The 14,096-nt window shown below is 45.2% G+C and overlaps 2 protein-coding genes across 6 annotated transcripts in view; one reads left to right on the forward strand and one right to left on the reverse strand.

The window, feature by feature from the left end:
- Positions 1–4,192, reverse strand: part of LOC141265258 (uncharacterized) — a 154,697-nt gene extending 150,505 nt beyond the window's left edge. For 2 of the 5 annotated variants that reach the window (XM_073678141.1, XM_073678104.1), the window contains exon 1: positions 3,898–4,192. The gene's annotated coding sequence lies outside the window, so the exon portion shown is untranslated. Of the gene's footprint in view, positions 1–3,843 lie in introns of all 5 variants that reach the window. The other 3 variants (XM_073678131.1, XM_073678121.1, XM_073678112.1) reach the window with 3 other exon arrangements.
- RIOK2 (RIO kinase 2) overlaps positions 4,165–14,096 on the forward strand; it is a 34,659-nt gene continuing 24,727 nt past the window's right edge. Inside the window, exons 1-5 of the mRNA XM_073678155.1 lie at positions 4,165–4,318; positions 5,255–5,393; positions 7,539–7,655; positions 8,148–8,323; positions 12,938–13,026. Of these exons, the coding sequence (XP_073534256.1) occupies positions 4,253–4,318; positions 5,255–5,393; positions 7,539–7,655; positions 8,148–8,323; positions 12,938–13,026 (587 nt within the window). The 5' untranslated portion in view covers positions 4,165–4,252. The remainder of the gene's footprint in view (positions 4,319–5,254; positions 5,394–7,538; positions 7,656–8,147; positions 8,324–12,937; positions 13,027–14,096) is intronic.

Consider the following 14,096-nt stretch of genomic DNA (forward strand, 5'->3'; position numbering starts at 1 on the left):
TACTGGAAAAAAAATGTTAACAGCTTCCCGTTACTCAACAGCCTTTTCTTGTGCCGCCTTCCACAAGACATGACAATGCATTGTTTTCTTTTCTCTGGGATGAGAACCCCCGGGGCTCCCTATCTTCACCTCCAAGAAGGGACACAGGAGCAGGAGGGGAGCACAGTACAGAGGGGTCCAGAGCGGCTCTATTAACACCTTACATGCTATGGTCAACTGTGACAACAGTATGCAAAAAGTTTAGGGAAAGCTTTGCATGTACAGGCCCCCCACAACTGATCACAGTGTGCTGATGTGGTGCTATGGATATTGTAGGGGTCTCCGAGTCTTCCACAGACCAAAGCATATTAGGCTGTACCAGAAAAAAAAATAATAAAATTGGTATTGCCATGTCTGTAGCAACCCGCACTGTAAAATTACAGCGTATCAATATTCATCCCACCAGTTTAAAAACCACAGAAAAAAAAAAAAATCTGCAAAAAAATGACAGAAATGCAGTTTTGAATTGGTACAAAAAGAAAAATAATTGAAGGGACACGATCTGCAAAGCTTCTGAACACATAAATGGGTATTCAGATACAAACCTCCTGGATGTCCACCCACAGCTTGTTCCTTTGTTGGCACACATCTGGCCCAGGCTAACATTACTGCCAGGACTGGTGTACAGGGCCTAATAAAGAAAAGCGCTGACCCGCAAACACCTCCAGAGCAGCTCGTGGGCCACACACAGCTCGGACTTCTGGAAGGGTTAGGTCTCCTTATGCTTTTTCCAGTATATTAAAAAGTAAAGAATAAAAACAGCCCAAAAAAATGGTCACTTCCTATTTAAAGGGAAGTTATCATTAGAACATGACCTTGTTTAAATCAGGTTTTTTTATTAATTGTATATTTTCGGCAATTAATTTTTTTTACATATCATAATGTGTACTAAAAATAAAAATGAGAAACCTTGCAATTTTCACCGCTATGGGGTTCTTTAATTCCTGTTGTTTCAGTAAACAACAATTGTACATTATCAACAATGAACAGACCCTGATCCTATTTTTGTATTGAAACATCTAATGAGCGTGTGCATATTTCATTCCAGCACCGGTTCGGGGCCCTGTAGTGGCTTACGTCCAAAACCCCTGCAAATCGGGATTTGGATGTATGCGCTAACAGAGCGATAGACTATAATGGTGCGTGCACTCTGCCGTGCATCATTTTCGAGCGTATAAGCCTACTGGATGCGGACAATCAGATGTAGTACACTGCGTCTGAGTGTGTGCCTCCAGTATGCGTATACGCCCGAAAACAATGCTCGGCAGAGCGAACGCACAATTATAGTCTATGGACCCGTCGGCGCATACGTCTGAGTCCCGATTTGCGGGAAATTTGGACATAAGCCCCAATGGGACCACCAAACGGGTGCCTGAACACAATGTGAAAGCACCCCAATTGTGATGGGAGGGGGAGCAGGGTCAGCTGTGACATGAAATATTGTGAATGTTGGATCCTGTGTTATCAGATGTGTACAGAGGTGTTACCGATCATTGTAATCCTGCCTCTGATGATCAGGAAGGTGTTCTGATCAGATGAGACCAAAGTAGAACCTTCTGGGCTTAATGCAAAATGCAATGTGTGATGGAAAACTAAGGGTATGTGCAGACGTATCTCCTAGCCTGTGGCCCCGACGCTGCGGAGGAGCCACGTGCGGATATGCAAATGAGCTCCACCTTTTTTTTTATTTTTTAAACCTACAGACTTTCCCCATAGAGATTAAGTCTATGGGGAAAGTCCGCGTGCGGACCCGCAGGAGGGATTGACATGCTGCGGTCTGGAAAGACGCGCCGCATGTCAGTTTCCGCGGGTGCACGGAGACGCATAGTGGACATGGGATTGGTACAAATCCCATCCACTATGCTGTAACAGCTGGCCGCTGTGGGTTTGACGCTGCATAAGTCCGCAGCGTCAAACCCGCAGCGGCTCCGGATCGTCTGCACATGCCCTAATACTGCACATCACCCTGAAAACAACATCCCCACATTAAACATGGTGGTGGCGACAGCATCATGCTGTGGGGATGCTTTTCTTCAGAAGAAACAGGGAAGCTGATCAGAGTTGATGGGAAGATAGATGGAACTAAATACAGGGAAATCCTGGAGGAAAACCTGTTAGCTGCTGCAAAAGACTCGAGACTGGGGTGAAGGTTCACCGTCCAGCAGGATAACGACCCTAAATATACTGCCAGAGCTATAATAGAATGGTTTAGATCAACACATATTCATGTGTGTGAATGACCCCATCAAAGTTCTTGTGGAAAGACTTGTAAATTGCTGTTCACAGACATCTCCATCCAATCTCACTGAGCTAGAGCTTCTTGCCGGCTTCAGTGGTCATCATGTGACCTCAGAGCATGCAATTTGCATGGTTGTAGTCGCATGCAAACTAGAATCTCGGCCACTGAGCTGCAATGACAACTACTAAAACCTGCAAGAGAAGCTGAATCCAAACAGTGTGTTCATTACACTCCACTAGGATTGAGCAAGTAGCAGCACTTGCCAAAATGTCTTCATGGGTAGACAACTCATGCAGCCCAAACCGCAGGGAGCATGAATTGTAGGCAGGTATATTATTATCTGGCTTTGAAGATTCAACCAGAGACCACAGCCAGAGACCAATGTCCAGCACCGCCCCTGGCCAGCTCTTCCCAGCACAGCTGTAGGTGACTGACCGGTCTCTCTCTGTACACACAAGTGAAAGACCTGGCAATCACATGCAGCGGTGCTGGAAGAGCCGGACTAGTCTGGATCTTTTAAGTATATTCTCTGAAACGTGGGAGCGTTTAAGAGTATGATTTACCTGGCTGCGCTTCATGTCGGGTTCTCTGTACAAGGAACTTTCACTGGATATTTTAATTAAAGTCACGGCCCCACTATCAGTATTCGGTCAGTATTTTTTCTCATGAGTTGGAGCCAAAACCAGGAGTGGGTGATAAATGCAGAATTGGAGACTTGTTTCTATTATACCTTTTCTCTAATTGTTCCTCACCTGGTTTTGGCTCCCACTCCTGAGAAAAAATACTGACCGAATACTGACCAAATACTGATAGTGGGGCTATGGCCTTACACTGAGCCCTTCCTCCAATTTCCATTGATTCTGGGAGGGTTTTTCTTTTATTCTGTGCCCCTCCATTCCAAAGTTATGCCCCCTCCCAGTAATAATGATGCAAAGAGAAAAAGCCCACAAACAATTTCTGTGGTATTCACCAAGGTGGTTGTAGGGGAAATGTGCCCCATTATTATTGGAGGCCATAACTTTGGGATGGAGGGGAAAAGAAAAACTGTTCCAGAATCAGTGGCGCAGCGGATATTGGAGGACGGACTCAGATTACATGAATAATTCCAGTGAATGGTCAGGAGCACCCTGCAATGTGTTACACGGGGTCAGCGGGCGGTGTTGTGCCTCCCCCCATTGATGTGAATGTTCGTCACCTGTCTGCGACTTACATGTTTTTCTGCGCTGTGTGTGAACAGCGCTGTGTGGTCTTTGCCCTGTTCTCTATAGAGCAAACCTTGCAGTGAATGTGGATCTGTCACAGTCACTGGTTCTGTTTCCCATAGAGCAGGGTTCCCCAACTCCAGTCCTCAAGGCCCACCAACAGGTCATGTTTTCAGGATTTCCTTAGTATTGCACAGGTGATAATTCCATCACCTGTGCAATACTAAGGAGATCCTGAAAACCTGACCTGTTGGTGGGCCTTGAGGACTGGAGTTGGGGAACACTGCCATAGAGGATACACAGTGTCAGTGACTTGTAGTGCTGGCGCTCACAGGGCAGTAATAACACGGGCGGAACCTGTACCTGCAGTACTACAACTCCCAGCAGTGCACCTCGCCCGTATGCTCCTCCGTGTACCTGTGCTCAGTGTGCTGGGAGTCCCGGCTGCGCTGCTCCCGCCCACTTCAAACTTTACAGTTTTCTCCTAGGCAGCCAAGGTCCTGAAAGGGCGATAAAACCAACAACTAAGCACGCGTCCATTCCGGGGCTGACCGTCGTGGCGACCGGCACTGGATTTCCTGTATGACCATTGTATACAGTATGTTACCAGGACGGTGCGGTCCACAGTCACATTCCAGCGCTACACGGCACCGAACACTACACAGCTGCCAGGACCGTCCAGCATGCTGTTCGGCAGCAGCGTAGTGACGCAACACGTACGGCTGGAACGCACGTGGGAGAGTTCTGCGTTCCAGAAGGCCAGGTGGTCAGCATGGGGAAGCTGAACGTGGTGCTACTCCGGTACTTGTCCAGGGATGATTTCCGAGTGCTCACCGCGGTATGTACGGGGCCGGGCACAGGGTGTGCAGGGGAAGCTCGGTGTGTCCTACAGTCCGGGACCCACAGCTGCTCTCACCCCTTGCCTACAGGATCTTCATAAGCTTCACACAGCATACAGCCGAAGCATACACACAGCACACAGCATACAGCCGAAGGACATGAAAACCTCCCTGTAGTCCCCGTCCTCTCGTGCTGCGCCTCCGTGCCCCCATGCCCTCGCCCGTTATCCATACTCTCTCCCCAGTGCCATCTCCTCCATCCTCATACCCATGTCCCCGTGCCCTTACCCCCGTGCCGTCGCCTCAGTCCCAGTACTCCAGCCTCCTTCTCCATACCCTTGTCCCTTCCCCATGCCATCGCCCTCTTCCCCATCTTCTCGTTGCCATGCCCGTGCCTTTTCCTCCATCCCCGCACTCTCATCCCCATGCTGCACCTCCATCGCCATGCCCTCGATTTTTGTGTTGCACTTTCATCCCCGTACCCTTGTCCCGCACCTGTGCCCTCACCTCCATCCCGGTTCTCTCATCCCCGTGCCGTCACTCCCCTGTGCCATCACATCCATCCCCGTCCTCTTGCCTCCGTCGCCATGCCCTAACCCCTGTACCTTCATCCCAGCCCCTTCTCCCCCATGCCATCGCCTCTGTCACCGTGCTCTCGTCACCGAGCCATCCCCTCCATCCCCGTGCCCTCATCCCCATGCTGCGCCCTCGTATCCTTGCCCCCGTGCTGTAACCTCTGTCGCCATGCCCTCGCCCCAGTCCCCTCTCGCCCATGCTGTCACCTCCATCCCCGTACTCTTGTCCACGTGCTGCGCCTCCGTCGCCGTGCCCTCACCATTCATGCCTCCTTCCCTGTGCAAATTACAGAACACATTTAGGCCTCTCTTGTATAACTGCTTTGGTTTCTCTAATACCTGATATTGTTTTTCTTTTAGGTTGAAATGGGCATGAAGAACCACGAGATTGTGCCTGCCAGTTTAATTGCCTCAATAGCCAGTCTGAAACATGGCGGATGCAACAAAATCTTGCGAGAGCTTGTAAAGCATAAACTAATAGCATATGAGCGGACAAAGAGTAAGAATAATTTATATTTTTATTGTCTTTTTCGTGTGTTTGCATTGTAAATCATTTCTGTAAATTTAGACAAATCACACACAATTTTTATCTATATTATTTTTTACACACTCGTACGAGTGATATCTGGGGTTTTCCTAGATGACACTTGTACCTGTGACAGTCTATGGGGCCATTCACATATCCGTGATTTTGATCTGAAACATGTCCGATTCTGATCCAAGGGTCGGATCACAATCAGCAATGCACATCTATGGTGCTGTAAAAAAAAAAAAAAAAAAAATCCCTCATTCAGCTCTGGAAAGAAAAAATAATAATCATTAGGGCTCACTCACACTGGCGTATAATATGGAGGAGAGCTATGTGCGAAAACATTGCATTGCACTCTGACCAATGTTATTCAATGAGGCAGAGCAGATCTGCATATATTTTTTTTTCTCTGCTCTAATCGGCCTCAGGAAAAAATTGCAGCATGCTGTGATTGACTGCGTATATCGGTTGAGACTCACCAATGCAAGTCAATAGGTGCAAGAAAAAAATCGGCCGGCACATCGGCCATCTGTCTGCCGTCCGATGGTTACTCACAAATCTCAAAGGAGCCACGAAATTTCATCAGCCAAGCACAGTAAATTCACAGCCAGATCCCTTAGGGTAGATAGATATCCTGCAGATATATAATTTCACAAGGTCCCTATACATTATTAAACTTGCCACAAAAAAGACACTAAAGGGTGTTTATGCTTGTTTAACTTAAAAAACCGATGTGAGGTCCCCCTATTTTAATAACCAGCCAAGGTAAAGCAGACCGCTTCTGGCTTATGTTATCAGGCTGGGAAGGTCCATGGTTACTGGGCCCTTCCCAGCCTAAAAATATCAGACCGCAGCTGCCCCAGAACTGGAGCATCACATGAGATGTGCCAATTCTGGTGCTTTGCCCGGCTCTTCCCGATTGCCCTGGTGCGGGGGCAATCAGGGTAATGATAGTTGGGGGTTGATGCTAGCTGTGATTTGTCAAAACTCACAGCTGGTATCAAGCCCTGGTGTTAGTAATGGTGAGGTGTCTATCAGACACCCCCATTACTAACCCAGTAATCAAAAAATAAAAACACACCGAAAAATACTTTATTTGAAAAAACACTCAATACTTTCCCCAGTTCACCAATTTATTAAAGTAAAAAAAAAAAACATGCAGGTCCTCTGTAGCCCACAAGTGGATACCTGAAAAACATAAAAAGAGAGAGGGGGAAAAAAATAAGACCGTGTCGTTCACCAATTTATTACAAAGAATGTTCACACGCAGGTCCGATGTAGTCCAGCGTTCCCCCGAATCCGGCGACTGTGAACAGTAGTAAGTAACGTTACTGCTATTCGCAGCTGACGGGTAGTGATGTCACCGCTCATCAGAATTCCCGGCTCCCGCTGCAATCCGCGAGACCTGTCAGCTCTGCAAAGCGGTGTCAGTAACTACTTCTCATCAGAGCCGCCGAGTCTCATGGATTGTTAGCGATCTGCAGAATAACATTAGTGAATGGTGTTTAAAGAAAAAAAATATAACCGGATTGTGGTTTCTTTTGTACATTTTTATCTCCCAAAAAACGTAAAAAGTTATCAGTCATGTACCTGAAAATGGTACCACCAAAAACTACATCTTGTCACACTAAAAAAAAATACACCCTCATACAGCTCCATGGATGGAAATTTGTAAAACATATGGCTTTTGGAATATGGCAGTGCAATAACAAATGATTTTCTCCAGTGTATATACTGTACAAAAGCCATAAAACTACCTATGTTTGGTATCACCATGGTCGCACTGACCCACAGAATATAGTTATACTTTATTTGTGCAGAACATGAATAGTGTAAAATGCAATAAAAACTAGCAAAATTGCTGTTTTTACTTCTATTTCTCCCCCTAGAGTTAATAAGTTACATGTTATTCGTACCCCAAAATGGTGCCACTGACAAATACAATTCATTCCACAAAAATATGCCCTAGTACAGCTACGTCTGCCAAAATATATATATATGGCTCCTAGAATGTGACTATGAAAAAGTGACAAAAAAAATGTTGTGTTCTAAATGATCTGCTGTCATTGTAAATAAAGAGTAAGCTTCACGCCGGTGACTTCTGTGTTCTGTCAGCCGTTCAGGGCTACCGGCTGATCTATGGTGGATATGATTACCTGGCACTAAAGACTCTCTCATCACGGGACGTCATCACTTCCGTTGGCAACCAGATGGGTGTGGGCAAAGAGTCAGGTAAGAAAGGTCTTTTATTGACCCCTTCACGACGCGGCCAATTTCCGTTTATTGTTTTTAATACCTTTTTCAATTTGGGGGTGATTTGAACTTTTATGTGTTTTTTGTTTTTTCAATTTTTTTTTCACTGTTCAATACCACAGCATCGCTGTATATAGCAGAAATTGGGGTCTCCGTTAAAGTCTGGCCACAGGCAGGGTTTCAAAAGAGCTCTGTATTGAAGACCTCTGTGCCTATCAACAGACCCCTGCTGTCCTAGCAATCCATCGGTGACCCGCGATCATGTCATGGGCCCATACCGCCACATGTTAAATGCCGCTGTCAGAGATGTCTAACCGCAAAATGAGGAGACTGGATGGGCATTCTTATAATTCAGCAGGTCCGCTGTTGCCCCTTATGGAATAGATCTGGCACTGCACCAATGTGAACAGGGCCTTGTTATTTTACCTCACCGTCACAGTGGCATTCCTCTTTTTTTTTTTCTCCATACAGATATCTATATTGTTGCAAATGAAGACGATAAGCAGCTCGCATTAAAACTTCACCGACTCGGAAGAACGTCTTTTCGTAACCTTAAAAACAAGCGTGACTATCACAAGCACAGACAGAAGATGTCCTGGCTCTACCTGTCTCGTCTGGCTGCCATGAAGGAGTTTGCATACATGAAGGTAACGTATTGCTGGGTGTGAGGAGAAGAATGGCTTCAAGGTTATGGTGCTGATCGGTGTATGGGACAGTAAAAAGGATTTCTATCATCCATGTATTACTAGATGTGGGATTTAATGCTTCATACATTTCACTGTGCACATTACAGAAGATGGCTACCCCTGTCCTCATGCAGAATTACTGCTCGTGTGGGTTATAATTCAGGGTCCCCGTTACCTAGTGCTGAGAGATACTGCCAAGATCAGTGCCCTCTCTGGAGCATCCTGCGTGTCCATATATGATAGCGATCGTACAGTGATGCCCATAGTCGCCGTGCCCCATGCCATACAGCTCCTTTACGGGTGCTGGCAGTTAAATAATTTTTTGTTAAGAAATGATGAATCATGTTTTCCTTTAGTAAAACAAAGTAAGAGCAGAGTCAGAAATAGTGCCGCGTCTATGGGGATTAGATTGTGTTAAGGGGAATTTGTCAGCTGATTTTTGAGCATAATGTAGAGACCCTGATTACAGTGATTTGTCACTTACTGAGCTGCTTGCTGTAGTTTTGATAAACTGGTTCTATCTACTGTAGATCTTTCTAGTCCTTTTAGTGATGAGCCCTGTATATCCCCGCTCACACCACTGATTGGCAGTATTCAGTGTACACTGTGCATAGGCAGAAAGTTGCCAATCTGGTTTTGTGCTTGTGGGGCGGCGTGGCCTGGAGTCATGGGGACTCGGTCTTGCAGCATGGGTGCTGTGAGGCATCAGTCCGCCTGCCCTGCTGGTGCATTGCCACTGCTGCGGTGGTTGGCGCACGGCTCCGCTCCCATTCAGGTAGGAAATTTTAGGACTCACTACGAGGTTTGCCGTGACTTGGCAGTGGGCTTCACACAGTCTGATCAGAATGTTAAACTAAGAACCTCATGTTCAGTTTTATATATTTTTGCAAAGAGGCATTAGATCAACGTATGTTTTTGGAGGTGAGGTCCATTCTCCTTTTCAGCTCAGTCCAGTAAGTCACATTGCTGGAATCAGTGTCTCTGCCTCTACGTCATATTGCTCCCAGACGAGACGGCAAAAAGCTGGAGAAAGGACACTGTTTGCTGAGAAACTGTTTAACGTGGGGAGCAAAATATGAAATGGTATAATCCCTATTACCACTAACTGAAAACAGGATATGGCGCCTGTCCTCCGGATCAGAGGAGCGGGAGCGGAGCATGCCCATGCACCCTGTTCTGCTGGGCGGGAGGAAACCAATTCTGCTCCATCTGCCAGTTCTGTCTCCCATAGGATGTAATGTAATGCTTTTCCATACATCACAATTGTGTATTTTTCAGTGAGTTTGATATATATCCTTTCAGTACAGGGGTAGAAAGGCCATTTTTAGGAATTAGATTTATTGACTGTAATGTACTGGAGGAACACACTGGTTGTTTGTCGGTAGACTATTATGTAGTCCATTTCCCTATCACCCTAAAAGAATATTCCACTAGTAATCAGATGTGAGTGTCCTCATCAAATGCATGACAGCAGTGTGAGCCGTACTGATAGGAGCCACAATGAAGATGATGGGTGCGTTGGGTAACCGATAACATTGATTCCTCATTCATGATGTTCTTATGCCCCAATAAGTTAAGTTCCCACCAGTGCTCTAACCTCCATCACACTAGTCCTCATCCGGAGCAGATTAATAAATTTCATTGCATGGACTGATTCATTATAGGACACAAATGGATCCAATTGACTTATTTTGGAGTTCGTCAGATTTCCATTGTTGTGCCGGTGTTGCTGAAAAAAATAGTGCAATATACAGTGATAAGGACAGCCTCCACCGCAGGTGTGCACCTAGCCTGAGCTCGTGATATATCATTACGTGGTTTTTCTTTTTGGTGAAGCGGTGTCCAGTGACCGCTCAGACATGACTGTGATATCCCAGGACCTTAGATCTTACCTGCAGTCATACCAACATTAGGTTGCCCACAGTGCAAACATCAGGGGCGACATTATATAATTTATTATCGTGTGTATATAGAGAACTCCTTTATGTCTCTGTTGGAGATGTCCAGTGGCACGACGAATGATGGAGCACATCTGGTGGAGCCGCCATCTCAGCCCCCCGTTGTGGAAAGACGGAGCATCCCTGTACAATACCTTATATCCATTGAGAGGTGTAGACACGGCCCTGCTATCCATCATACCTGGCCCCATTAGAATAGTGAGAGCACCTTAAGCTGTGTCCTCCTAGCCACGTGTCTGACCATGCCCAAATTGTGGAAGTCCTCCACCCTTTCCCCCGGCAGAGTGCACAGTCACAGAACGCAATCATATCATACACACTTCTTCTTTATCTGCTTATTTGTATGATAACTGCTCAATAAATTTGACTAAAACTAGGCTTTTGCTTAAGTTAAGCCTCATTTCCCACCCAAAATGCTTATTACTTTGGAAATCTCAAGGGTTCCCAATTTTCTTTCTTCCAGACTATGGGTTTTCCGGGATTGCAGTTTCTGTATAGATCTGTGTGTATAGTGTACGTGTAGCATCACTTCTGTAATACAAAGTGTTAGATATTTATGAAGCTGTGCCTGATAATTTCACGAATGTTCGGAGCTTTGGATTCTGCAGTCATGAATGTCTTCTATTGTTGCAGGGATTACTTGTCGGCCAATATATACAGGACCCTAAAGTAGTAAAGTCACGAGTAGAACATTACCCCAGGACCCTAACAAATCCTTCTCCATTATTCACTAGATTGGGTATCTGGGTTATCCTGTGGAGAACAAGCGACTTGTTATTTCCTCTATGTGTCTCTCTGATTCCTCTTCTGGAGGCCGGAGACACATGGAAAGCCCGTGCTCTGCAAGAAGGGTATTAAATTGCTTCTGCTGTTCCCAAGGAAGAATGTCATCCTTAAGCTTCAAATTCCACAGTCTAATTGGTTTTCTGTATATCCATCAACTAAATGCCTGGCGTATTCTGGGCACAGCCATCTTTTGTCTGTCTTGGTAATCGATGGCTCTGCACATCGGCGCATCAGCCGGATGTCTACTCACTGTGTTACCCGCATGAATCCAGGGTTAGGACTCCCAGATGGATGTTACGGGAACATTGTCTTTTATTCAGTTATGTTGTTCATGCGCTCAGTAACAACTGTATTGTCATGTTTTTGTGTTCCACTTCTAACCGGAGAACGTCTTCACTTCTCAGCTCTTAATGTGTTTGTATTTTTAGTTTTGTTTTTTAATGAAGCTCTGCCATTGAAACGCACAGTAATTGTATACATGACCATCCCATAATGTGTTGTAATATAACATGAGAAATCCTCCCTTTATCCCCCGCACACTCGGGTACCAGGCTGCAGGTCTGCGGTGAAGCTTACATGCCCAGTACTTGCCCTGCAGAATACAGATGCCATTTACAGCTACTGATGGGTTTGAAGGGGGTTTTACGCCAAGTTCTACAGTGCAGAAATACAGATTTTTTTCATCTGCGTATTTTCAGAAAATCCGCTGTGTATTACAGTGCCAACTTAGTGCAAGAGATTTTAAGAAATCTTTACAATTGCTGCAAAAAATATCCACAGCGCAATTTTAGAGCTTTGCTTTTAATATCTGTAATGTGACTTTTTTTCTCCTCCTTTATGATGATATCCTGAGCGGCTCCTTTGCTGGAGCTCCGCAGTAGAGATGTTACACAGGAACATGGCCTTACAGCAACTTTTCAGTAAAAAGGGTCTCGTGTCTTTAAATATTGTTGGCATATTCCATAAGTAGGTGATTGATGGGGGGTGTGGTGTTTAGTAGAAAGAATCGACAGTAGCCCCAAATGTGGTCTGAAAAGTCCAAACCCTACAGCACATTCATGATGTACCCTAGCGGTGCATCTAAAAATACAAAACCCATTTAAAAAAAAAATGTATTCCCATAACGTTGGATTGCGATTTATGCATTTCTTTTATATGATTGACGGTGGTGCTGCAGATGACGCTGTGCTTCTTGCACATCAGGGTGCTGATCCAGACAGTCAATCAAAGATTAATCATTTGGTTACAAAATTAACCATGTTACCAAATGTGATACCGATGTGCCTTTGGGAAGGGTTGAAGGTCCCAAAAAAAGTTTTTTTTTAATTATCTTTTTTTAAAAAAAATGTTTAAAACTAAATGCTAAAGTATTCTGATTTTCCCCACCACTCGTCATCGTACGCTTCCCAGGTTCCTACCCATGTCTGTGTGGCCGGAAGAGGGATACAGTCATGTGACCACTGCACCCAATCACAGCAGTCAGCGATTTGCTTCAGCTGTCACATGTCATCCATCCAGAACAGTCTGGACAGACACCGTCCTGCCTCTGTACACCCTGAATGGTCTGGACAGAGCAGGACTTGCTGATCGTCACTGAGGCCAGTGATTAGCTGCAGGGTCACATACATGTCCAGCTGGAACAGAGGTCCACAGATAATTTATCTTTTTTATTTTGAAAGATTTTTTTAATGTTGGGGTGACAAGCCCTTTAAGTAATTGTCATGCTAATACAATATTTGTTAGTCATTTATGTAATCTAGAAATGCAAGGTTAATAATTTTGACTTTTAGAAACCCATTTTGCTGACACATTTCTATATATTTTTTTCTAGGCCTTGTATGAGAGCGGATTCCCCGTACCAAAACCCTATGACTACAACAGGCACGCTGTAGTGATGGAGCTAATTAATGGCTACCCCTTGTAAGTAAGGAGGAGATATTCAGTATCTCTGATGCTAGTGTAATGCTCGCTGACTAATTCCTTGCTGTGAAGCAGCGACAAAACCAGACAATCGTCCCACCCTGACGCTAAGTTAGTTGGGTCATGTGAGATGGGAAGGGTCCTTTAAAAAACCGAATAACACGATTGTTCCTCTTTCTCGGTACTCCTTTCCATAAATGTTCATCTGGAAAGATAATGTTGCAAATTGGCATCCGGCGTCATAAAATATTTAAGGGGTTATTGGCAGCACTCTTTTCTGCATCGAAAGTGAGTGGTCTTGATGACGTTACAACCCCAAACACCTGCCAAGACTTGTATATGGTCAGCGGGTATCACACACATGTCCTGTTATTAGAATACCTGCTGATCAAGCACATGCCATTGCCGGTGTGCCGGGTCATAACGTCATTGGCACCTTAAGTAAATAGCGCCGTATAAGTTTGTTAAAGTGGTTGTGCCCATAAAATCCACTCATCACTGCAGGTAGAGCTTCAGAGACCACCAGCTGTCAGCCAGTGGAAGCTGGGGCGTGATATCCCCCTGCAGTGACATCTGCCTATCCATGGCATACATGGACATGTCAGGCTAAGGGAACTCTCACCTCTATGACACTGATAGGACATATGGCAGGGGGTTGTCTGTCTACTAAATAATTTATTGTTTTGTGCTGTCTGAAACCACCAAACTATTTCTCATCTCTCTCCCAACCAGAACTTACACCCATCGTCCTTCTCAGTAATGTAGACCTAAAGGATAATTGTTATTTTAGTTAAGAACAATTATTTTACAACATTCATCAATGGGATTTCACAAATGTCTGTTGGAAACCTCTTGGTTTTATTGTATTTTCACTACAGAATATTTTATGAAGTATTTCATTCTTTTTCCTCAAGGTGGCAGTACAGCCATGTCCCCTGCCTCTTCTCACCAGCACAATGGCCTCCTTTGTAGACAGCCATATTGCTGTATGTAATAGGAGCCAAGGTTGGGAAAGCAAAGCTTGCATACAGCAGTTCAGATCCAGTGACTTGTCACAAGGTCAGCCAATA

The sequence above is a fragment of the Phyllobates terribilis genome, unplaced genomic scaffold, assembly GCF_046119375.1.
Source record: "Phyllobates terribilis strain yellow unplaced genomic scaffold, ASM4611937v1 Scaffold_1__5_contigs__length_1240528914, whole genome shotgun sequence".
Lineage (NCBI taxonomy): Eukaryota > Metazoa > Chordata > Amphibia > Anura > Dendrobatidae > Phyllobates > Phyllobates terribilis.